This window comes from Suncus etruscus, chromosome 1 (assembly GCF_024139225.1).
Source record: "Suncus etruscus isolate mSunEtr1 chromosome 1, mSunEtr1.pri.cur, whole genome shotgun sequence".
Taxonomy (NCBI): Eukaryota; Metazoa; Chordata; class Mammalia; order Eulipotyphla; family Soricidae; genus Suncus; species Suncus etruscus.
Genome location: NC_064848.1, coordinates 196155860 through 196181380, shown reverse-complemented (window position 1 = coordinate 196181380; position 25521 = coordinate 196155860). Strand labels below are relative to the sequence as shown.

General features: G+C 44.2%; 1 protein-coding gene across 1 annotated transcript in view; it reads left to right on the top strand.

The window, feature by feature from the left end:
* PITPNC1 (phosphatidylinositol transfer protein cytoplasmic 1) overlaps nucleotides 1-25502 on the top strand; it is a 284015-nt gene extending 258513 nt beyond the window's left edge. Inside the window, exons 8-9 of the mRNA XM_049781848.1 lie at nucleotides 5575-5638; nucleotides 25175-25502. Coding sequence (XP_049637805.1) covers nucleotides 5575-5638; nucleotides 25175-25491 — 381 coding nt within the window. The 3' untranslated portion in view covers nucleotides 25492-25502. The remainder of the gene's footprint in view (nucleotides 1-5574; nucleotides 5639-25174) is intronic.
* Nucleotides 25503-25521: the final 19 nt, after the last annotated feature.

Here is a 25521-nt window from a genome sequence, read left to right as displayed (position 1 = left end):
GTCACTGCAGCCAGAAAAATGCTGGTTTATTTTGTTTTGAACAGTTGGGGGGAGTAGGATCTGCGCACAGCAGTGTTCAGCCCCTTGTATCCAGCCCTGTTTCTTTCACCTTCTCTGATTTATGCGCGCTATGCTCCGTCCTTTATTCATCCATGTCCCATTGTTGAATGAGTGCATTTGAGAAGATGATCTTTGAAACTTACTTCTCCTGGGGCCCAGGAAATAACTCTTGAAGCTCAAGCACATATTTTGCAAGAGACCCCGTGTCTGATCTCTGAACACTGCCGAGTATAGATCCAAAACCAAAAATAAAAACAGAGCTCAAAGCAATAGTATAACAATAAGACATTTGCCTTGCAAACAGCCAGTCTGGATTCAATCTCCATACATCATATGGTTCCCTGAGCCTACCACTGTGCCATTGCTCCAGCCTCTCTAAGTAAGCATTCTGTAGCAAACAGTGATCCTAGTGCGCTAACTTTACTAGTGGTTCCTAACAGTCCCCCCATGAGGCTGGAGCAATAGTACAGTGGGCAGGGCATTTTTGCCTTGCATACAGCCACCTCAGGTACAATCCCCAACACCCCTTTTAGTCCCTGGAGCCCACCAGGAATGTTTCCTAAACACAGTGTCATGATTAACCCCTGAGCAATTCCAGGTGTGGCACCCCCAAAACAACAATAACAGCAACAACAACTAACTGTCTTCGTCCTCATGGCAAACCAGTGGGGAACGCAGGACTGAACATTCTCTTCCCCCTCTCCTCCTGTTTTCATTTCAAAAGCAATTCTCCCCAGGTTGGATCAATAGCTGCTTATTTTCCCATTTGCAAACTAATAAAAAATAGTTTTCTGACATTCCTTGGTGGTTCTGGAATTTAACTTTAAGTGCTCCAAGGTTTTTGCTACTTAGATAAATGTATCAACTGAAATTGGGGGCCCGTTGACAATTAAATGCACAAAGCTTGAAATGAGGTCTAAGATCTAGATTGAACTGGGCTTCTTTTTGGTTTTTGTTTTGTTTTGGTTTGGTTTGGTTTGGTTTGGTTTTTGGGCCACACCCGGCAGTGCTCAGGGGTTACTCCTGACTGTCTGCTCAGAAATAGCTCCTGGCAGGCACGGGGGACCATATGGGACACCGGGATTCGAACCAACCACCTTTGGTCCTGGATCGGCTACTTGCAAGGCAAACACCGCTGTGCTATCTCTCCGGGCCCTTTGTTTTGTTTTTATTTTTGTTTTGGGATCACACCTGGCAGTGCTCAGGGTTTACTCCTGGCTCTGCACTCAGAAATTACTCCTGGTAGGCTGGGGGACCATATGGGATGCTGAAGATTGAACCTAGGTTGGCCACATATAAGACAAATGCCCTCCCTGCTGTGCTATTACTCCAGAATTGGGTTCTTGAATGTAACAGACTCTGGACCAAGTTTGGAAATACGAGTATTTTCATGAACAGAGATATACCAGTCTTTTTTTAAGCTCTAGTCCACCACAAAGTTGGAACTGGTGCCACAAAACCTGAGGTCTGGAACCTCTCTTATGCTGCTGTTGTCGCAGCTTATCAAGAAGGTGATTGGAGCTCCCGGAATAAATATCTTCTAGTCTCTCAGTCTCCATCCTCCTTGACTTTCTACCTTCCCCTTATTTTTTCTTTATTTTTTTTTTCTCTTTTTTTTTTTGGTTTTTGGGCCACACCCGTTTGACGCTCAGGGGTTACTCCTGGCTAAGTGCTCAGAAATTGCCCCTGGCTTGGGGGGGACCATATGGGACGCCGGGGGATCGAACCGCGGTCCGTTCCTTGGCTAGCGCTTACAAGGCAGACACCTTATCTCTAGCGCCACCTTCCCGGCCCCTATTTTTTTTTTTCTCTTTTAAACACTCAATAATACTCAATAGTCATTCCCAGAGTGATTGGGGGGAATCCCTGCAGTGCTGGGATCAAACTCAGGCCTCCCACATGCAAAACCTGCAGTTTATCCTTTGAGTTAACTCTTCACTCCCACTTCCGGTTGTTTGTTTGTTTTTAACCAAGTCATCTCTTTTATTAGTGGGGGAAAGGTCATTCTGTCCTCCCAAATAATGCTTGAGGTTCTGGGGACCCTTCTCAGGGATACTCAGCCACCTGAGCTAGAAATGTACTTGCTCAGGCCCAGCTTGGTCCCTGTGCTGGACCATCAGGGTATAGGGACCATACAATACTAAGGATTAAACTGTAGGTCTTACCCCTTGAACCCTGAACTATCTTCTGACTCTCCCATTAATTCTTCCTTTGGCCACATCCATGCCCTTCTTTTCTGATTTTTCTCTTCATACAAAATCTATTTTGATGACCCAGGTTTGCTCATGTTTTTGGTTTTGATTTTCTTTCTTTTTGTTTTTGGGCCACACCCATCTGCGCTCAGAAATTACTCCTGGCTCTGCACTAGAAATCGCCCCTAACAGGCTCAGAGGACCATATGGGATGCCGGGAATCCATCCCAGGTGCATCCCGGGTCAGCCGCTTGCAAGGCAAATGCTCTACCCCTGTGCTATCGCTCCAGCCCCAGTTTGCACATGTTTTCATGAAACATGTTTTATGTTTTTATGCTCACAAGTGACTGACTAGTTTGGAGAAATCTACTTTTTGGGGAGTGGAGGGTAGAGATTTGGACCATACATGACAGTCTTTGGGGCTACAACAGGCCCTAGTGGTGTTGGGGAACCGATGTGGTCCTCAGATCAACTGGGTTGGCCGAATGCTAGGCAAGTTCCTTAAACTTTATACTATCTTTTTTGCCCTGGAAAATCTTTTAAGTATAAGAATTTCTTTCAATAAAAAATAAAAAAAACAGGGCCCGGAGAGATAGCACAGCGGCGTTTGCCTTGCAAGCAGCCGATCCAGGACCAAAGGTGGTTGGTTCGAATCCCGGTGTCCCATATGGTCCCCCGTGCCTGCCAGGAGCTATTTCTGAGCAGACAGCCAGGAGTAACCCCTGAGCACCGCCGGGTGTGGCCCAAAAACCAAAAAAAAAACCAAAAAAAAAAAATAAATAAATAAAAAAATAAAAAAATAAAAAAACAATAAAAAAATAGAAAAAAATAATTTCTTTCAAGTGTAAAAATTGTGCTCAAAATCAAATAATAAAAAAAAAAAAGTATTGTGCTCGAGGAATAGAGGAATAAGCATCGCCACTGCCCATTTCCAAATATAATCAAGTGTTAGCAACACCCCAAAACACACCTGCTTGGCACTGGAGTTGCTAATGAGCCTGGCATTTGCATGGGTTGAAAGTGCCAGGGATGCCTTTCTGCGAAACACCTTTGTTTTTAAAGAATCTTCACAGTTGTGGGGGGAAAATGCTGGAAAAGGAGAGCCATTAGCACATTATTGAGTTCTTGTTTCCAGCCCACAGCTGTGTTGTCCTGAATGGAACAGGCGATATTTACTGATGTTCTTTGGATTTCCAAGAATTTGACAGACTCAGCACTCGAGTGAGTGGGGATGGCTTCGTGTGATTTTTTTATTTTCATTTTGTGTTTCCTCCTTCCCAATCAGAAAAACCGTGCCTGATATCCAGAGGCCTGGGAGGAAATAAACACTTCATTATAAATGCCTCCCTTGTTTCAACAAATTTGTCAAATTAAAGCCCCTTCCTTTATTGAAACATGCTTGAACCGTCCGTGAATGGTTTTTACTTGTTTGTCAGGGAGAAGTGGAATGTTGGAAAGAGGAGATTGAACACTTAAGAAAGCATAAAAAAAAAAAAAAAAGACAAATTCGAGAGGACAGGAAGTGGGACTAGAAAGGTAGTTCAGTGGATAGAGAACATGCTTTGCACACTGCAGGCACAGTCCACCACACAAGGTGCCCAGGCACTGCTATGAGTAATCCCCAAGCAGAGAACTAGGAGTAACCTCCAAGCACTGCTGAGTGTAGCCATAAAATAACAAACCCAAAAACTCAAAAGAGAACCAAAAAGAGAACCCAGTGTGTATAGCAGGTGATTGCACATGGCCTACCCCATAGAATCCCAACACCCCATAATGTCCTGGTATATTACCAGGAGTGATCCCTAAGTATGGAGCCAAGAGTAAGCCCTGAGCACCACCAGGTATGGCCCAAAAACAAACCAAAAAAGACTAAAAAGAATATCAGTAACTGTTGTGTATGGGATTATTATGTTACTGACCCTACCCACAATCGTGATTGTGCCCTACCCTAGGGTGTGACCTGGCATTCTGCCCCCACCCTAGGGTGGTACCTGATTCTGCTTCCACCATTGGGTGGTATCTGATCCCACCATTCGGTGGTACCTGATTCTGGGGGATAAAAACAAGGGTCTGTGGAAGGCGAGGGGCTTTTGTCTGGAACTGATGCTGAGGCTTTGGACTTCAGTCTTGTCCACCGAATAAATCTAGTATTTCCACAAGCCTGACTATGAGCGGTTTACCCGCCGCTTCACCTCAGAACCACCGGCTGAACAGGGTGGCAGACGCGTGCTCCAAGCGAGAGGGGAAAGACCTCATCCTCCATCCCTCCATCAGTCAACCTCTTCAGGGGCTGACTTGCAGCAAGTAACCAGTGCATTATCACACACAATAACTGTCTTTTGGGGACAAAGAAGTTCAATGGGTTGAGTTCATATATTGCATGCTGAGGTTAAAACCCTGCACCATAGGTGCACCCCCCCCCACCCAAAAAAGAGCTATACTGTTTTTCTTAACCTCATTACCATTATGTTTCACCATAAGAAATCACTCTAAGGGTCAGAGAGATAGCACAGCCATAGGGCATTTGCCTTGCACTCAGCCAATCCAGCATGGATGGTGGTTCGAATCCCAGCATCTCATATGGTCCCCTGAGCCTGCCAGGAGAGCCAGGAGTGACCCAAAAACAACAATAACAACTATATATATATATATATATATATATATATCACTATTTCTTTGATCACTTATGATTACCAGGTGTCTTAGTTCATAGCTTTCAGTAATCGGCTAACCTTGCTCTTTCTTTCCCCGTCTAGTCCCTGAAAGTCAAGCCTAAAATGGTCTTTCCTATCCTGTCCCTTCATTTGTTTATAAGACATAGGACCCAGATTTAAGGTAGCTGAGAATGTTTGGTGCTGTTTGCAGAGAAGTAACTGCCCCCCACTAACCCCCAAAAAGAAAAGGGTTTTGATTCCCAATATGCATGACTCCTGACATCCCTGAGACATCCCCTTCCACAAACCCAAAGCAGGAACTATTTTAGGGAAAGATAAACAAGGAGAAACCACTCAAGGGGATTAGCCAGGAGATTTGCTCCTATCCCTGCCACATGCTCGCCAAGGACTTGTCAGTAGTTTGTACATTTGAAAGCCCGGCTTTCAAATAAGATGAAGAGATTATTAATATACCACAAGCCCCGTGCATCCTGGGAAGGACAGTGGGGGACAGGTGGGAATCTGGGTTGGAGCACGCAAAGCTGTCATGGTGGACTGATGGAATGATAGAGAACTCCTCATGGCCATACTCCTCAGCTGCCACCTTCTGCTCCACAGAATTTTTCCTCCAACCTGCTGTCATGTCATTCTTCTCTCATTTATTCTAGGTGGTTCGCGATATTCTGCTAATCGGACACAGACAGGCTTTTGCGTGGGTCGATGAGTGGTATGGTAAGTCAACTGCCCTGCGAGCCCTCATCTAAGCACTTCCTGGGGCGGCATCTGGGGTTTTTCAGTTCAGGAAGCTTCAACTGCTTTAGAAAGGACAGCGCCAAAGGCAGGGCTACTTGATCCTGTCCTTGTGATGGAAAAGACTGTGATGAGAGCAGCTGGGTCTAAAAGGGGACCACAGTGCTGAGTGAGTGACCCAGGAGGATCTCAGCATGTTTGATGCTCATGTCCTTGATAACCCCGGACTCCAATCTGCACCCTTGGAAGGGTTTCAGACTCAACCTAATTTATCCCCAACTTTGATATAAGATCAAAGCTGTCTGAAGCATCACATCAAGTGAAAAATATTTCTTTGATTCGGAGATTGCTTGAAACACTCTCTCCCCCCAAGACAGAAGAGTCTGGAAGAATCCCAGGGTAGCCATGGAGGTGTTCACTTAATCTGGACATGATCATTTTGGTCTCCCCCAATTGGGGACGTGTTTATTGAACCAGTTCCATCCATTTCCAGTAATGGAAACAAAGATTGGCTGCATGGAAAACCCTTTCTAGATTCAGTACTATCCAGTTACCGAGAATCTTCGGTGTTCCCCAACTCCAGCATTGGTGGCTGGTGTCCTTGCTAGAAATAGAAACAGACACTGACAAATGGGGACTTGGGTTAGAACTGATTGTCTAATGAAATGCCCTTCTCCTTGGCCTTTTCCTAAGTCGCATCGAATTTGCTCAGAATGTCAATGACATTGCCTTTTGCTGCTTTCCTGTCATTCTTCCTCCCAACTCCCTGTCTTAGTAGAAGGGATGCAGTTCCAAGTAGAAAGATCTATTGCACTGAATGGATACATGACAGGGGTTACTCCCAGCAGCTCTCTGCCAATGAGACTGATTCAATGCTTGAACCTATGATGCAGTGGGTTCGGGTACAGTAGTACTGGGGGCTACCAGGGGTTCTCGAGGGTCAAATGGTGCTAGAGATGGAAACTGGGGTCTCATGCATGTGAGACCTGCATTCCAGCCATTTGTGCTATCTCTGCTCTCTCTCCCTGCCTTTTCTGAGCTACCTGAAATGCAAGTGTCTGGAAGAGATTCTTTCAAATAGTCATTTGTTCTTCCTCTGCTCCCCCCCCATGTATTTTTTCTTCTCCTAGGTGTCATGTCCCCCAAAACTTGGTATGTGTGGTCATCTTTGATAAGATAAAGGAATAAATTCTTTTAGGATTATTTATTCTAATGATTAACCCATTCTTCTAATCACCTTTTTTCTGAGGGGATGGCTTTTCTGAGATTCTTAGAGGAAAGCCAGACCCCAAGAAATGAGTCTCCCTATTTTCTCTCACAAGTTTTTATCCCTTGGGGTTGGAGAGATGGTATAGTGGGTAGGCTACTTGTCTTGTACATGGCATTATATATAGTCTCCTAGGCACCACCAGACCAGATACAGGAGTGATTCCTGAATACAGTCAGGGATAATAATCTTTGAGCACCACCAGGTGTGACCCCAAAATAAAGCAAAACAACCCCCCCAAATAGTGTCCTTGCTACCAACACTAAGGAACATCAGAACACAATGTTTGTTACCAGTTTGTCTAAGGCCAGAAACTCTGCATCTTGAAGAGCAACAGACTGGAGGCCGGAGCTATGGCGCAGCAGTAGGGCGTTTGCCTTGCACGCGGCTTCTCCAGGATAGACATCTGTTCCATCCCCCAGCATCCCATATGGTTCCCCAAGTCCCGAGCAATTTCTGAGACATAGCCAGGAGTAACCTCTGAGCATCACCGAGTGTGGCCCAAAAATCAAAAAAGAGAGAGAGAGAACAGGCTGGCTTTTAAGCCGGAACTGAAAGCTGATAGCAAATCCTGGGTCTCCTGACTCACCCACCATTTATTTGCACATGTGAGACCCAACAGCAGTTCCCAGGACCACTTATGCTCAACCACCACCACCCCCAAGAACCACCAGTTGTAACCCCTCCCCAGTAAAATAAACACAAGTAGGCTTGGAATGTAGCTTAGCAATAGAGTCCTTGCGTCACTCCCAGAAGCCCTGAGGCCAATCTCCAGCACAGGACAAAATCAAGTAGATCCAGATGTGACAGTGATGGCAAGGACTGCTTCATCCACTGAGTCCCAACATTCCGAACTGGGGAAAGGCCGGTGGGGAACAAGACCCACTGCTGAGGATTAGGAAGGAGCCCCACTGGTACTCTCAGCGGGGGGCTGTGTGTCCACCTCCTGGGCTGTGCTTCATAGCAGGCTCAAGTCTTACCAGCAGCAACCCTCTGAACCCTTCTTCCTGTTTAATTAGATTCCTGTCGTTCCCCCCTCACCCCCCACTCCTCCCCTGCTGCTTAGCCAGGAGTCAAGAAAAAGGACACTGTAGTGCGGAGTGATCTTTACCTCTCCAGGGACTCATTCTGGAGCTTTTCTGAGTGTTGGCATTTGGTTGTCACATAATTATTTTCCCCTGTATGGATTTTTCTCCCCGTATGCTGCTCGTGTTCAGCATCCCAGGGAACCTTTCCCAGTGCTAAGAGAGTTGAGTTTGCCTTTGAGCTTCTTTATCCATGAGCCTCCGGTCTCTCCTGCTGGTTTCCAGCACTAATCAACATGTTTCAGAAGCTGGGGTTCCAGGGGAGCTGGATCAGAAACGGGGGCGGGGGTTGGTCCTTCAGCTTCACAGCTGTGAGGTGCAACTTCCCTAATCTGAGGGTATTCTGAGAGTGGAAAAAATGGGGTGGTGACAAGGAACCTCATGAATGCCTCTGAAATCCAGACTCTTTCCCCAAAGGGAGAAGGGGCCTTTAAGGCTGATTCAGATGAAAGTGACTTAAAAATCAGGCCAGAGGGGCCCGGAGAGATAGTACAGCGGTGTTTGCCTTGCAAGCAGCCGATCCAGGACCAAAGGTGGTTGGTTCGAATCCCGGTGTCCCATATGGTCCCCCGTGCCTGCCAGGAGCTATTTCTGAGCAGATAGCCAGGAGTAACCCCAGAGCACAGCCGGGTGTGGCCCAAAAACCAAAAAAAAAAAAAAAAAAAAAAAAAAAAATCAGGCCAGAGGACTGGAGGGAGAAATAGCACAAGCAGTGGGGCGTTTGCCTTGCCAGTGACTGACCCAGGACCAACGGTGGTTCTGGTTCGAATCCCGGCATCCCCTATTGTCCCCGTGCCTGCCAGGAGTGATTTCTGAGCAGAGAGCCAGGAGTAACCCCTGAGTGCCTCCGGATGTGGCCCAAAATTAAAAAAATAAATAAAATCAGGCCATATGTGTCAGCCCCTGAGAACTGACACAGACCTCCACTAGAGAAAGCAAGTAGCAGAAAGGGAAAAGAGGCCCTGTCAGACTAGCAACACTTGAGAGTGAGGCTCTTTATAAGCATGTGCACTTATGTTTATTTTCTGGGGAGAAAACCCATAGCTTTTAGGCAAATTTTAGAGGGGTCTGGAACACCCATCACCTCCCCAAATTCAGAATTGTAGGCCACTTCAAAAAAAAAAAAAAACATTCTTGGGGGAGAAAGGGACTCTTTCACTGCTGGTTGGAATGTCTACTGGTCCAGCCTTTTTGGAAAGTAATATAGATATTCATAAAGAAAAAAGTCAAAACTAGAAATTGAGCTTCCATATGATCCAGAAATATTGCTCCTGGGAATATACCTTACAGGCCCAAAAACACAATCCAAAAAAGGCATCTTCACACTTATGCTTATTGGAGCTATTTACAATAACCAGAATATCTACGCAATGAAATACTATGCAGCTGTTAAGAAGAGTGAAGTCATGAAATTTGCTTATACATGATGGAACTGGAGAGTATTATGCTGACTGAAATGAGTCAAAGGGAGAGGGATAGTTATAAAATGATAATATACATTTGTGGAATATTAAAAAATAGTATAATATAATACCCAAAGACAATAGAGAAGTGGGCCAGGAAGAATAGTCCATGGTAAAACGTTTGTCATAGAGGAGGGATCACTATGACAAAGATAGTTAAATGATCACTCTGGACAAGAACTAGGTGCTGAAAGAAGGAAAACTGATAGGCATGTTACCCCTTCTGTAACCATATTGCAAACTACTGTTTAAAAGGGAGGGGGAGAGAGAGTGAGAGAGAGAGAGACAGAGACAGAGACAGACAGAGACAGACAGAGACAGAGAAGCCAACCCGGGAGAGACCTGGTTCAGTTCCCAGCATCCCATATCATCTCCAGCCTACTGGGAGCAATTTCTGAGTACAGAGCTAGGAATAACCCCTGAGCGCCACTGGGTGTAGCCCAAAACCCAATCAATCAATCAATCAAGTTTTTAAAATAAGAAATTTAAGGGATTAGGGACCAGTGAGGTGGCGCTAGAGGTAAGGTGCCTGCCTTGCAGTGCTAGCCAAGGAAGGACTGGGGTTCGATCCCCTGGCATCCCATATGGTCCCCCCAAGCCAGGGGCAATTTCTGAGCGCTTAGCTAGGAGTAACCCCCGAGCATCAAATGGGCGTGGCCCAAAAAAGCAAAAAAAAAAAAAAAAAAGGAATTTAAGGGATTGGAGGCCCGAGAGATAGCATGGAGGTAAGGTGTTTGCCTTGCATGTAGAAGGATGTTGGTTTGAATCCCGGCATTTCATATGGTCCCCTGAGCCTGCCAGGAGCGATATCTGAGCATAGAGCCGCGAGGAACCCCTGAGCACTGCCGGGTGTGACCCAAAAACCAAAAAAAGGGTGTCATCCTTGCACGTGGCCAATCCGGGACAGACCCTGGTTTGGTTCCCGGCATCCCATATGGTCCCCCAAGCCTGCCAGGGGCAATTTCCGAGCACAGAGCAAGGAGTCACCCCTGAAAACTGCCGGGTATAGCCCAAAACCAAAATAATAATAATAATAATAATAATAATAATAATAATAATAATAATACATTTTTAAAAAATTGTGGGGGCAGAGCAGTGGCGCAAGCAGTAAGGCATCTGCCTTGTATGCGCTAACCTAGGACGAAGCAAGGTTCAATCCCCTGATGTTCCATATGGTCCCCAAAGCCAGGAGTGATTTCTGAGCGCATAGCCAGGAGTAACTCCTGAGCATCAGCAGGTATGGCAAAAAAAAAAAGAAAAAAAAATTGTGGGCTAAGGGGCCAAAGCAATAGTGGCTAGGGCACTAGACTTGCACACGGTTTACCCAGTTTTGATTCCCAGAATCCTATATGGTCTCCCAACGCCTGCCACCAGGAATGATCTCTGAACATAGAGCTTAAAACTGAGCCCTGAGTACTTCTAGGTATGGCTCAAAAACAAAACAAAATTTTAAATAGCAGGATATTTTTTTATGTACTGGTTGGAAATATAAATATTTCCCATTCATGGAAAAAGGAATCTAGAAAAAATTAATATCATTTGAATAGCTTGGCATATTATGACTGTGTACAAATAAATGAAACTATGTATGTGAAGTAACCAACATGCACTATTATAAAATAAAAATCTGGCATCATAAATAGCATGCCAAGCTCTTTCACTCTTTTGCTCTCTTAATCTCTCTCTCTCTTAATCTCTCTCTCTCTCTCTCTCTCTCTCTCCCTCTCTCTCTCTCTCTCTCTCTCACCTTCTTTCTTTTTTTAGCAATACCCAGCAGTGCTCAAAGGATATCCCCAGTAGGGTGATCACTCCTGGTGATTCTCAGAGCACCATGTACTGCCAGGGATGGGAGGGACCCAAGTCCCCAATTGCAAAGCATGAGCATTAGCCCTTTCAAGAGCCTCAAAACTCTTACTAGTCAGGGGCCAGAGCGGTGGCGCAGGTGGTAGGGCATTTGCCTTGCACACACTAACCTAGGACGGACTGCTATTCGATCCCCCAGCCATATGGTCCCCCAAGCCAGGGGCGATTTCTGAGCACGTAGCCAGGAGTAACCCCTGAGCATCATCAGGAGTGCCCCCCTCCCAAAAAAAAAAAAAAAAAAAAAAAAACCTCTTACTAGTGATTATCTCCATGAGGAAAGGATTAGGGAAGGAAGTTAATAAACTAATTTCTCTACAGTGTTCATTGCATTTTGAAGTCTTTCTTCTACTTTTCTTTCTGCTCTCACCCTTTCCATGGTTTTATCATTACAAGAATTTCACGAGACTAGCTTAGACATGTTTTTGTATAAGCTTCACCACAGACACCCCCAAAGCATAGCATTCTATCACCTCTCTATACATTTCTCCCACCAGCCCCTCTCCTTCCACCACAGTTTTTTGTTTTTTTTTTTTTACCAAGTCTAGGAGTTAGCTTTGTTGGTTTGTCACTCTGCCTTCATTTTTTTTCTTTCTTTTCTTTTTATTTTATTTTATTGAAACCATTGTGATCTACAGTGTCCTTCATTGTTGAATTTCAGTGAATCAAGGCCATTCCCACCACCTGTTTTGTCCTCCCTCCATCAGTGATCCCAGAGTGCATCCTATACCACCATCCTCTGCCCCCTGGCCTGCCAGTATAACAGATCTCACATTCTTTCTTTAAAACAAAATTCATGCATTAGGTGGTCCAATAAAATAATAATAATGAAGCATATATATGTATATACATATATTGTTTTTTTAAGCCAGTCAAATTGAGCAGTGGGGGGGTTATATACCAACTTTTGTGATACTAACGTTAATAAGTTCTGATAAACCACTGCCATTGGACCAGCCATATATATTGGTTTTTTTTTTTGTTTGTTTGTTTGTTTTTTGTGGTTTTTGGGTCACACCCGGCAGTGCTCAGGGGTTTTTCATGGCTCCAGGCTCAGAAATTGCTCCTGGCATGCACGGGGGACCATATGGGATGCCGGGATTCGAACCGATGACCTTCTGCATGAAAGGTAAATGCCTTACCTCCATGCTATCTCTCCGGCCCCCATATATTGGTTTTTAAGTCAGACCCGGCAGCGCTCAGGAATTACTCCTGGCTCTGCACTCAGAAATCGCCCCTGGTAGGCTTGGGAGACCATATGGAATGCCGGGATTCTAGCCACCGTCTGTCCTGAATCGGCTGCGTGCAAGGCAAATGCCCTACCGCTGTGCTATCGCTCCTGCCCCTGAAGCCATTTGGGGAGGGTTGGATCACATCTGGCAACACTCAGGGGTTACTTCTGGCCCTATGCTCAGAAATCGCTCCAGGCAGGCTCAGGGGACCATATGGGATGCCGGGATCAAACCACCGACCTTCTGCATGTAAGACAAACGTCTTACCTCCATGCTATCTCTCTGGCCCGCCATATTTTATTTTGTTTTTTTTGGGTTTTTTTTTTTGGTTTTTGGGCCACACCCTGTGACGCTCAGGGGTTACTCCTGGCTATGTGCTCAGAAGTTGCTCCTGGCTTCTTGGGGGACCATATGGGACGCCGGGGGATCGAACCGCAGTCCGTCCTAGGCTAGCGCAGGCAAGTCAGGCACCTTACCTCCAGCGCCACCGCCCGGCCCCTTGTTTTTGTTTTTTTGGAATTTTTTTTTTGGGGGGGAGTCACACCTGGCAGTGCTCAGGGGTTATTCCTAGCTCTGCACTCAGAACTTGTTCCTGGCGGGCTCGGGGTACCATTTGGGATGCCGGGAATTGAACCAGGTCCCTCCCAGGTTGGCTGTATGCAAGGCAAATGCCTTACTTCTGTGCTGTCTGTCCGGTTCCACATTCTTCTACCCATTGTTCTGTTGCTCTGGTCCTCTCAGTTTCTTTCTTATTTGGGCGGGGGGGGGGGGTCGCACCCGCAGCACTCAGGGATTACTCCTGGCTCTATGCTCAGAAATCACCCCTGGCAGGCTCAGGAATGCCGGGATTGGAACCACTATCCTTATGCATGCAAGGCAAACGCCCTACCTTCATGCTATCTCTCCAGCCCCTCGCTCAGTTTCTTTAGTAGAGTTTCTCTGCAACACATAAGCATGTGTTGGCTCAAAGCAAAAAGATATCTGAGCCTAAATTGCTAGAAGTCACTAGGATCATTGAAAATCAATCAGTAATAAAGATGAATCATCGCTGAAATGATCATATTTTGTTACTGGTTTCATGTCATTGCCTTTACTGAAAAAATGATTCATACAGAGATTTTGAGGCGACATACATTTTGGACTCAAGACATAAAGCCTGGACCACATAAACCGGATGGGAACATTTTCACTAGTTATTAAGCTTTCCAAAAAAGTGACGGAACAATATTGAAATGTGTCCCTTCCTTTCATAAGCATGTGTGGTATGTGGAGATATTTTAAGATTTAGACATATTTTCCTGTAGCAATAGATGGACCAAATTATCATCATATTTTAAAGACCCACTAAAATTACTTATTCTTATTTGAACCTAATTGGGAGATTCTTTTCCTTTTAGATATAATTCTTGAAACAGTTTCTTTCTTTTTTTTTTTTTTTTTTTTTTTTTTTTGGTTTTTGGTTTTTGGTTTTTGGGCCACACCCGGCGGTGCTCAGGGGTTACTCCTGGCTGTCTGCTCAGAAATAGATCCTGGCAGGCACGGGGGACCATATGGGACACCGGGATTCGAACCAACCACCTTAGGTCCTGGATCAGCTGCTTGCAAGGCAAACACTGCTGTGCTATCTCTCCGGGCCCTGAAACAGTTTCTTAACCCTTTGTTTCGTGTATGTGTTTTGTTTCTTTGTTGTTGGTTTATATAAAGGAATATTTCAAGGCCCAAGGTCTGATTACAATAACGAAATATTGCATAATACTATTGAAATATGGGAAAATAAATAAGCAAAAAGAAGGAAAAGAAAGTCCCTATAATTCTAACTACTAAACAGTTTCTGTTAACACTTGAAAATGTGTCCTTTTGTGGGTGGAAAAAAAAAAAAAAAAAGAAAAAGAAAATGTGTCCTTTTGGCTTACTTGTTTCATTATGGTTTGTGTTTTTGTGGAGTTTGGTGCCAGGGTTCTAACCCAGGAATTTCACATTTCACAGGAAATGTGGGCTTTACCCCTGACCTATATCTATGACCCCACCTTTCAGTCCTTTCATTTTATTTATTTATTTATTTGCTTTTTGGGCCAACTTAGTGGTGCTCAGGGATTACTCCTGGCTCTGTACTCAGAAATTACTCTTGTTAGGTTCAGGAAACCATAGAAGACACCAGAGAATTGAACCTGGGTGGACTCCGTGCAAGGCAAATGCCCTACCTGCTGTGCTATCACTTCAACTCCAGTCTATTTTTTGTGTGTGTGTGTGTTTTTATTTACTTATTTTTCAGGAAGTTTTGTTTTTGTTTCAGTTTAATTTGAGGGTTGCTAGGAGGAAGGAAGTAGACAATTCAAAGAATTCTGGTGAGCAATTTTTGCTGTTCCTATAATTTTTGTTTGTTTGGGGGCCACACATAGTGGCATTCAGGGGCTACTCCTGGCCCTGCACTCAGAAATCACTCCTGGCAGGCTTGAAGGACTATATGGGAGTCCAGGAATTGAACCCAGTTCGGTTCCAGGCTGGTCATGTGCAAGGCAAATGCTGTACCGCTGTGTCATCACTCCAACCCTGTTTCTATCACTTTTATGTGTGTTTTTTGGTTTGTTTATTTATTTTTGGCCCACCCCCTGCAGTGCTCAGGGGTTACTCCTGGCTCTGTGCTCAGAAATCACACCTGGCAGCCTCGGGAGACCATGTGGGATGTCAGGGATCAAACCCAAGTGAGTCACATACAAGGCAAACAAAACACACTACCCCCTGTTCTTTGTTCCCAGCCCCATAAAGTATAAAGCTTTTTCCCAGAGAGATAGTGCAGCAGGAAAGGCACTTACCTTGCACAGAACTAACCTGGGTTTGATCTCTGGCATCCCATATGAAGCTCTGAGCACTCCTAGGATATACCCAAAAATCAAAAATTATAAGTAGAATATTGGGGCTGGAAAGATAGCATGGAAGTAGGGCATTTGCCTTGCATGGTTTGAATCCTGGCATCCCAAGTGGTCCCCCAAGCCTGCCATAAGCGATTTCTGAGCATAGAGCCAGGAGTAACACCTGAGCGCTGCTGAGTGTGACCCAAAAACCAAAAAAAAAAAAGTACAATATCTTTCCCAGGAAGAATGGTCAAAGGAGCTGCAGGATATGTTTTGCATTGCAGGTGGGCCTTGGTTCAATCCTCAACACCTCATGACCCCCCCCCCCCCAATACCAAGAGAAATAACCTCCAAGCACTGTGTCAGAGTGAACCTTGCAAGCCCTACCTCCCAAAATTGTTTTTAAATAATGAGCCAGAGTGATAGCACATTGGTAGGGCATTTAGCTTACATATGGCCAACCTGGGGCAAACTTGGGTTCTATCCCTGGCATCCCACATGGTCCCTGAGTCTGCAGGGTAGGGAATTTCTGAGTGCAGAGCCAGGAGCAACTCTTGAGTGCTGCCAGGTGTGGCCCAAAAATATAAATAAATAAATAAATAAATAAACAAATAAATAAATAAATAAAGGGCCAAAGAGATAGCTGAGCAGTAGAGTGTTTGCCTTGTATGCAGCCGATCCAGGACGGACAGTGGTTCGAATCCCGGCATCCCATATGGTCAAATATATCATCTTTTCTAATCAGAATCATTGAATACACATTATGTACAAATTTTCAATATGCACAAATTGTTGCCTATTTTTATTTAACAACTTCCATACTATTCTATTTCATTTTTTATGGAGTGTGGGGCACACCTGGCAGTGTTTACACCTGATTCTGCACTCAGGAATCATATAGGATGTCAGGGATCTAACCCAGGTTGACTGCATACAAGGCATACTATCTCTCCAGCCCCTATCTGTTTTATCTATCTTTTTTATTTAACAAGTATAGGCTTGACCAGTTTGTCCTAAGAACCCTTCCTTAGAGTGTTCAATATTCTCTTTGGCATTTGTGATGGCGTAGATCTATCAGTGCCCCGGCTGGCTTTCAATTTTTCACTATATGAACAAGGCAAGAATGAATCTTTGTTGTTAATTTCTTCTTTGCATCTCTCCAATGAATGTGCCTTTGAAAGCACATAGTTTAAATCCCTTTCTTAGCATTGAGCTAATTAGATATAAAGAATGATATCGGGGCCGGGCGGTGGCGCTAAAGGTAAGGTGCCTGCCTTGCCTGCACTAGCCTTGGACGGACCGCGGTTCGATCCCCCGGTGTCCCATATGGTCCCCCAAGCCAGGAGCAACTTCTGAGCGCATAGCCAGGAGTAACCCCTGAGCGTTACTGGGTGTGGCCCAAAAACCAAAAAAAAAAAAAAAAAAAAGAATGATATCGACTGAGATTCACCAGAACAGAGAAACTTAAATGCCTTTTCCTTTTCCAAATTATTACCATATTAGGAGGGAGCTCTGATAAACATATACAACCAAAAGTCTCCTTATCTTGTAAACTTCTAAGCTAAAATGGCTTCAGTCTTCATTCTAGATGTGTGTGTGTTGAAGACATTGTAATAGCGGCCACTGAGATGACTTTGCTTGCTTGGATTACAAGAATGTCTTACTGTTGCTAACTAAGATGGATTTGTTCTCATAACAATGTACCCTCTCTTTATTGCTTCCCAGTTACCTGGGTTTTTTTAAAAGCAAAGCATGTTCTTTGCCTGGCTAGATGGCTGCTAAACATTCTGGAAATTCACATTGCAGAGGGACAGCATTTTTGATGGACAGTTTGGAGTACGAGGGTGGAGGTGGGGTGGGTCATCTAGGAAATAAAATAGCTCAGGTCTGAATAAAGAATCTCCTTCCATGCTTGGCCCCCAACAACATCAAGTTAAATCATCAACTCTGGAAATCTGCCCTTTGGAATAGAAGGGATGATCACATGAGATGTGGCTAGCTATAAAAAGATACCAAACCACATGATTCAGAATGTACTGAAGGGAAAATTCCAGCTGTGATTCCCCACTCGACATCCCCACCCAACATCCCCATCAAGCTAATGAGTGACGGGGACTCCATTAACCAGTCATTAGCATCTCTTCATTGTAAAGAGGCCTGATGTTCAATATACTGCCAGAATGTCCACCTAGAAACTGGTTGACAAAAGAATGTAAAAAAAAAAAAAAAAAAAAAAAAAAACCCTTGGGCTAGAGAGATATTTCAATGGGCTGGAGCATATGCTTTGCATGCAGCCCACCCTGGTTCAATCCCCAACACCCCCATGGACCTCTGAGCACTGCTAGAAGTGATCCCTGAGCACAGAGGACTGGCCCAAAAATGTAAACAATGACAAAATAACCACTGACAACTAAACAGTGAAGGAAAAGCATTTAATTGTCATTTAGGGGACATTTACTGAATAGATTGTTCATGTTTGTTTCTTTGGAGGGAGGCCTCCCTACAGTGCTGGGTATCACCAGGGCTAAAATCTGTCATGCTCACAAGGTCCATACATAGTGCCAGGGATTGAATTCAGGTTACCCTCGCCAAGCTAGGCAGGAGCTCCAGCCCTTTGAACTATCTCCCTTGCCCTTTTATGTTTTTATCCCTCTGATTAAGACTGGATATCTGAATCTTGGCCCGAGTGGTATGTTGATATATTGTTTTTGTTAACACAGGAGAAGGGAAAGTTCTGGGCATTGCAGGATGCTCGGTGGCATCTCTGGCCTCCACCCAAGAGATGCCAAGAGCACTCGTTCGTGCACACAAACACACACACACACACACACACACACACACACCTCATGTGTGGTAACCCACCATAAGATTAAGAGATTAGTATCCTGGAATTCTCTGAAACTGCAGACTTGAGCCCCAAATCATCATGTCATGTGCCATTTTATTTATAGCTGCCTGTGGGTGGAGGTAATGCCAGCCAACCTCAAGCTGTTAGACTAGACTTGAAGCGCGTGGAGACCTGCGTGCTCTCACACTATGTGTCTGTGCAAAAGCACGGCTCGGTTGGTGTCATCTCCTAGTCTGTCTTGTCCCAGAGTAGTTCATTCGCCCGCCTTCACATCGTATCTCTCAGAATAGCCAGAAAAGCTGCCTTTCTGTTGAATGCTCTGTCTTAAATAAGACCTCGAAATCTTATTTTGCAAGGTTTACAGAAGGTAAGTACGAAACACACCAATCTTCCCCTGTCCTCAAGGAGATCTCCTAAGGGTTCTTAGGACATCTCCCTTACTGGCACTGCCCACATGCTAACAATTTCTACTCCCCCGAACTCACTTTTCTTCAAGAGTCTCTAATGTCTACTCTTCTCTGCTCTAAGATGATTTGACCTAAGCTCCCTGCATCCACTCCCCCGCTGGCTGGTCTTACTAACTTTATGATTTATTCTTCATAAAGTTGCTGCAATCCCTGCTTTTTAAACTTCTCTTTGGCTTCTGCAGAACTGCCCTCTTTCCCACAAAACCTCCCCCCGTTGAAAGTGTGCATTGAATAACGAAAGTTGCCAACGTCTTGACCTTCTTTCAGATATGACAATGGATGATGTTCGGGAATACGAGAAAAACATGCATGAACAAACCAACATAAAAGTTTGCAATCAGCATTCCTCCACTGTGGATGGCCTAGAGAGCCAGGCTCAAACAAGTGTATGTAGAATCTTTCAAACATGTTGCCCACCCTTTAGCGTACGTGCACACAAACTGTCCTTTGAAATATTCTCGATGCTCAATTTCCAACCTTCCTCCCCCAAAAGCATTTTTGACCTGGAACTTGTTAGAGAAAAATCTGAAGTATGTCTAACAAGCTTTCAAGCCACTACCTTGAGGCTTGTTTCAACCATAAGACCTAGAACATGGAGAGTGCAACCTTTTTTTAGTACGAGTGAATGACCTGATGCTTCAGAGAACTGAGGGATGTCATGAACTTTAAGACAGATAAAAACAAAGTCAATACTCATCAGTTCATTCAAGGGACAGCTTCTGGCTCACCTGGAATTGTAGGTCTCTTGGCATTTGCTTTAAATATTTTCTGTAGCTCTTGACAGTGGCTCTAACCTTTTGGGTTCATCTCAGGAGGACATAGTCCTTACAATTGAAGGTATAGTGAAGGAATTAGGCAGTAGAGGAATGCTGGGCCCTATTGACTGAATCTGGACCTCAGCTAAGCTTCAGAGAGTCCTAATAGTGAGTAACACAATGGGAGTTGAGAGCTGGCAGCCTGGTGAATGGAGGCATTTTAAATCAAGTTCTCTCCCCATCACTCCTGCTAGTGAAGAGGGGCCACAGGTGAAAAAAAAATAGTTGTCCCCACTGCCCTTCTATATGGCTTCAGTCAGAGATGGGAGCTCTTTGGGAAAGGTAATTTGAACCCTTTCATCTGTTAGCCCTAGGACCCAGAATTATGTCAAGAAAGTTGGTAAAACTTGATCATTTGGCTATAGCAAATGGAAAATGGAGAGATGGCTGTAATAGCATGTTACTAGCATGTTAGCTCGGTGAAGACTTTTTATTTGCACTTCAGGAGTGTCCAGCCAGCTTTTTAGAGCATGTCCCTGGCATGTGTCCTGCAAGGCTCCTGCTGCATGTGCCTGTCCTTGAAGTTGAAACAGCTCATGGCTTTTTCCCTGTTTTTTTGTTTATGTTTGGGGAAATTTTTGTTGTAGATGCTGTTGTTGTGTATGTGTTTTGGTTTTTGTTTGTTTGTTTTTGCATGCAATCAGTGTGGCTTTGGATGAGACTGAACTGGGCTGTTCCTTCATGGCACAGACCAATTCCAGTCCCACTTCCCCCTTCCTCCCTTCCTGTTCTAAACTTAGAATAAATGCTCTTGAAGGAAACTGGCCTTGAATTTCCGTCACTTTCTGTTACCTTTTCTTTGAGGAATGTTAAGACACCAGCTACCCCTTTGCTGCAACCTTCAAGAACAGCCAAACAGAAGAAGCCACAGACATATGTGTCCAAACGATGCTATAAGCACAGCTAATTTTTAGTTCCTCCTGCTCTCGACTTGGGTTTCTTTCTGCTTTCTTGGCCATTCCTATTAGGCAATCAGCTGTCTGTGTAGACAGTGTCACCTGGAATGGTCTCCTAAGGGGACACCCCAGGCTCTAACTCAGATGTTCCCAGGACTTCAGCATTGGAGACCAGTCTCCAGGGAAGTCATCACACAGTGGTTTGTTTTTCGTTGTTCTGTTTTATTTGTTTTTCTTTTTGAATACTTGAGACATTTCCTTTCTCTTCTGAAATTCCATCACACTGAGGGTCATCTATTTTTCCATTGTCTTTTCCATCAAGAAAACCAGCTGAGAGCCAAAAGTTGCTATTATAAATAAAAATTCCATTATGGGGTCAGAGTGATAGTACAGTGGTAAGGTGCTTGTTTTGCAAACAGCTGACTGAGTTTAATCCCCAGCATCCAATATGGTACCCCAAGCCCACCAAGAATAATTCCTAAATGCAGAGCCAGGAGTAATCCTGAGTACTGCCAGGTTTTGCCCAAAAAACAATAAACAAAAATCCCATGCATGCTTGATAAAACTGATATGATCAACTTGAGTAGGGATTAATTAGATTGAAGTTATGCAAAATTAATGTGCAACAATGATAATCTGCTTTTCACTGGAGCAGTTTCAAGAGCTTAAAGGAAGGGAACTTTCAACAGTCTGACAGTGGGAAATCAAATTTCTCTATTTTGGATGATGTCTGCCCCCTGCTGGACATAGAGTGTAAAATGCTATATTCAACCACCTGTTTAAAGTTTGATTTCTCAAGGATGATATTCACTTATTAGAGCAAAAGCAAACATATCCCAATTCACCGAAATTTCTAGAAAGTCCAAATTTTATTTGGAAGTAAACACCTCTCATTTAAAACTCATCTAAAACTCATTTCTTTGCTTCTTTACTATTATCAATATATTTTAAACTTTTTTAGGGGGCCACACCTGTTTGATGCTCAGGGGTTACTCCTGGCTAAGTGCTCAGAAATTGTGGGGGACTATATGAGACACCAGGGGATCGAACCATGGTCCTTTCTTGGCTAGCGCTTGCAAGGCAGAAACCTTACCTCTAACGCCACCTCTCTGGCCCCGACTATTACCAATATATTTTAAAAAGTGGTAAGTTTACAGGTACAATTTTTCTAAATTATCCTAAATTTTAAATTACATCAGCACTACTTTTTTATTGACTTTATAAAAAAACTTTACTCTTTAAAAATATTCTTATCATTGCTCCCATGAACTTCTCTTAAGGATTTTATTTTCTGGGGAAAATAACTTTTTTTTTTTTTATCAGCATAGGGGTGGGCATGAGGAGAAACAACTTTTTACATTTTTTCCTGGTTTCTGAGTTACACCTGGCAGTGCTCACAGCTTATTCCTAGTTTTGCATTCAGGAAATCACTCCTGGCATGCTCAGAAGATTATAGGGTGGCAGGGATTGAACATGGGTCGGCCACATATAAGACAAGCACCCTGCCCACTGAACTCTGATACCTGAAAAATACTTCCAACTTATATGTAATACAACTTACTAGATACATCACCTAATGATATATATATATATATGAATATATATATACTATAAATTTTCATCCCAGGGCCCGGAGAGATAGCACAGCGGTGTTTGCCTTGCAAGCAGCCGATCCAGGACCAAAGATGGTTGGTTCGAATCCCGGTGTCCCATATGGTCCCCCGTGCCTGCCAGGAGCTATTTCTGAGCAGACAGCCAGGAGTAACCCCTGAGCACCGCCGGGTGTGGCCCAAAAACCAAAAAAAAAAAAAAAAAAATTTTCATCCCAGAGTTCAGATTTCCAAAGGGGCATTTTTATTTCATTTTAATCTGTGCCATTTATCTATCATCTAATGAAGGTTCGGTTACTAACTTCATGGCAAAGGATAAGAAGGAAAAATGGTCTCTGCAAAGTTAAATCAGATGTAAAAGGTCCATAGGCACCAGAGTTACAGCTTTGGTTCCAGGACCAGCTCTTAAAGCTTCATTCAAGGCTTTTTCTAATAAGCCCAGGGACCTGCTCTTCCCATCTGCAGTCAATAAAAATGACAAAAGATGCCAGGGAGAACCAGACCATGAGTAATCGATAATAGCAGCAACAACCTCAGTAACAATAAAATCCCATAAAAAAAAAAAAAAAAAACACGCACCAAACAAGGAGGAGGAAAAAACACACAACAGTAAAAAGCAATTAAGACTACAAAAGAAGGAATAACATTAGTTTATGGTACAGTGATGTTTTCGATATTTGGCAGGATTCTGGGGGGGTCTCTCATGCAGTGCTCAGGAGGTTGGGGGGATCCCATTTAGAAGTCTCAGCCAACCCTGTTCATGAAGTACAAGACTGAGGTGATGGTGCTGAGGCCTCTGGGGCCATGCCCAGCTATTCTCACAGGAATGTTTGATACTGAGACTTGAAGCTGGGTCCTAACTACTGTATTCTCCTATCCCTGTTTTCAGCATTAAAGCAGTAAGCACATAAAATGCAGTCCAGGGCAACTGACATTAAAACTTGAATTTTGGGGAGGGCTTGAAAAAAAAAAAAAACTTGAATTTTACTTTCTCACTTAATAGTTCCCCTAAGTTAGCAGACTAGAATATGACAGCCTGTTAAATGAGGCATTAGTTCTTGAATTTAGTTCTTGAATTCCAGTTAATGGGGTTTTTCTCCCCCTCTTAAATAAAATTCTTGCCTATTCTCTGTACATTTTTTGTTTTGTTTTGTTTTGTTTTATTTGGAGCCAAACCCAGCAGTACTCAGGGCCTACTCCTAGTTCTGTGCTCAGGAATCACTCTTTAATTTTTTTTTGTTGTTGTTGTTTTTGGGTCACACCCAGCAGCTCTCAGGGGTTACTTCTGGCTCTATGCTCAGAAATTGCTCCTGGCAGGCTCGGGGGACCATATGAGATGCCAGGATTTGAACCACTGACCTTCTGCATCCAAGGCAAACACCTTACCTCCATTCTATCTCTCCTGCCCCGAGGAATACTCTTATTGGAGCTTGGGTACCATACAGGATGCTGGGGGTGTCCAATCTTTTGTGGCCCAGCATTTATATATCTCCTAGGATTAAAATAATTTTTTTCTTGGCTTTGAGATAACCTGCAGGATTTGATGCTGTTTTTATCATTTTCATTTTCTAAGCTCAGCTATGAAAGCAAACCAATTACACCAGAATGCAAAAAGACCGTTTCTTGTTTGTTTTTTTTTTTGGGGGTGTGGGGGGTGTTCACATCTGATAATGCTCAGAGGTTGTTACTCCTGACTTCACACTCAGGAATTACTCCTGGCAGTGTTCAGGGGACCATATGAGATGCCAGGGGTTGAACTGGGGTAAACCGCATGCAAAGCAAGCTCCCTACCTGCTATACTCTCACTCCGGCCCAGCAAAAGCAGAAGATAATATACTGAGAAATTCTGATGGTTTGTCTATAAAAGCATACTTACACTGAGGTAAAAAAAAAAAAAAAAAAAGAATTGAGGGGCTGGAGAGATAGGATGGAGGTAGGACATTTGCCTTGCATGCAGAAGGACAGTGGTTCGAATCCCGGCATCCCATATGGTCCCCTGAGCCTGCCAGGAGCGATTTCTGAGTGTTAGAGCCAGGAGTAACCCCTGAGCGCTGCTGGGTGTGACCCCCCCCCAAAGAAAAAGAAATAATTGAATAAGTAGGGTATTTGCCTTGCATGCAACAGACCTGGGTTTAATCTCCAGCACCCAAAATGGTGCTCCAAGGCCCTCCTGGAGTGACTCCTAAGCACAAAGCTAGGAGTAAGCCCTGAGCACTGCTGGGTTTTGCAAAAACAAAGCGCCTATACCTTAAAATAGACTTATAGTAAAGTAGACGATCAGTGGGTCATTTTGGAACACTGGCTACTTTGACTCCTTTCTCTGCATAGAAAAGATAAAAAAGATGCAACTATTCTTTCATAGACCACGTTGTCCCTCTGTCTCGCAACACTCCTACCAGCTTACCCCAACACTTTATATAAAGGCCCTGCTTTATGCTCCAGTAAGCCCTGCAGAATACCCTATAAATACTAAAAGCAAGGCTTGCAGAGAGCCCTTAAAGGATTTACTTTTCAGAGGTTTGCCCTCCCTAAAAGAAAGATTCAAATATTAGCATTTACACCACAACAATGTCTTTTCTTCTTCTTCTTCTTCTTCTTCTTCTTCTTCTTCTTCTTCTTCTTCTTCTTCTTCTTCTTCTTCTTCTTCTTCTTCTTCTTCTTCTTCTTCTTCTTCTTCTTCTTCTTCTTCTTCTTCTTCTTCTTCTTCTTCTTCTTCTTCTTCTTCTTCTTCTTCTTCTTCTTCTTCTTCTTCTTCTTCTCCTTCTCCTTCTACTTCTCCTTCTCCTCCTTCTACTTCTTCTCCTCCTTCTCCTTCTTCCTTCTCCTTCTCCTTCTCCTTCTTCTTTTCTTCTTCTTCTTCTTCTCTTCTCCTCCTCCTTCTCCTTCTCCTTCTCCTTCTCCTCCTCCTCCTCCTCCTCCTCCTTCTTCTTCTTCTTCTTCTTCTCCTCCTCCTCCTCCTCCTCCTCCTTCTTCTTCTTCACTAAAGATGCCCCTAAACTGTGTCCTACCTGGTAACCTCTATAGCCCCTTCCCTGCCAGGCACTGCCCTGACCCTTTTTTGCAGTCCCAGGGAGTCCTGAAGTTCAGGCTCACTGTCTCCCTTCTCTTTCCTTTGCCTTGAAGACATGACGATGGACGAAGTGCGTGAGTTCGAACGAGCCACTCAGGAAGCCACCAATAGGAAAATCGGCCTTTTCCCACCCGCGATTTCCATCTCCGGCATCTCCCTGCTGCCTTCATCTGTGCGCAGCGCCCCATCCAGTGCACCCTCCACGCCGCTCTCCCCGGATGCACCCGAATTTCTGTCCGTTCCCAGAGATCGGCCTCGGAAAAAGTCGGCCCCAGAAACTCTCACGCTGCCAGACCCCGAGAAGAAAGCCACCCTGCCTCTGCCCCGTGCACATTCCTCGGAGAAGCCAAGTCGGCCCAAGTCAGAGTAACCTCCCACGTCTTGGGGGTGTTCTTCGTTG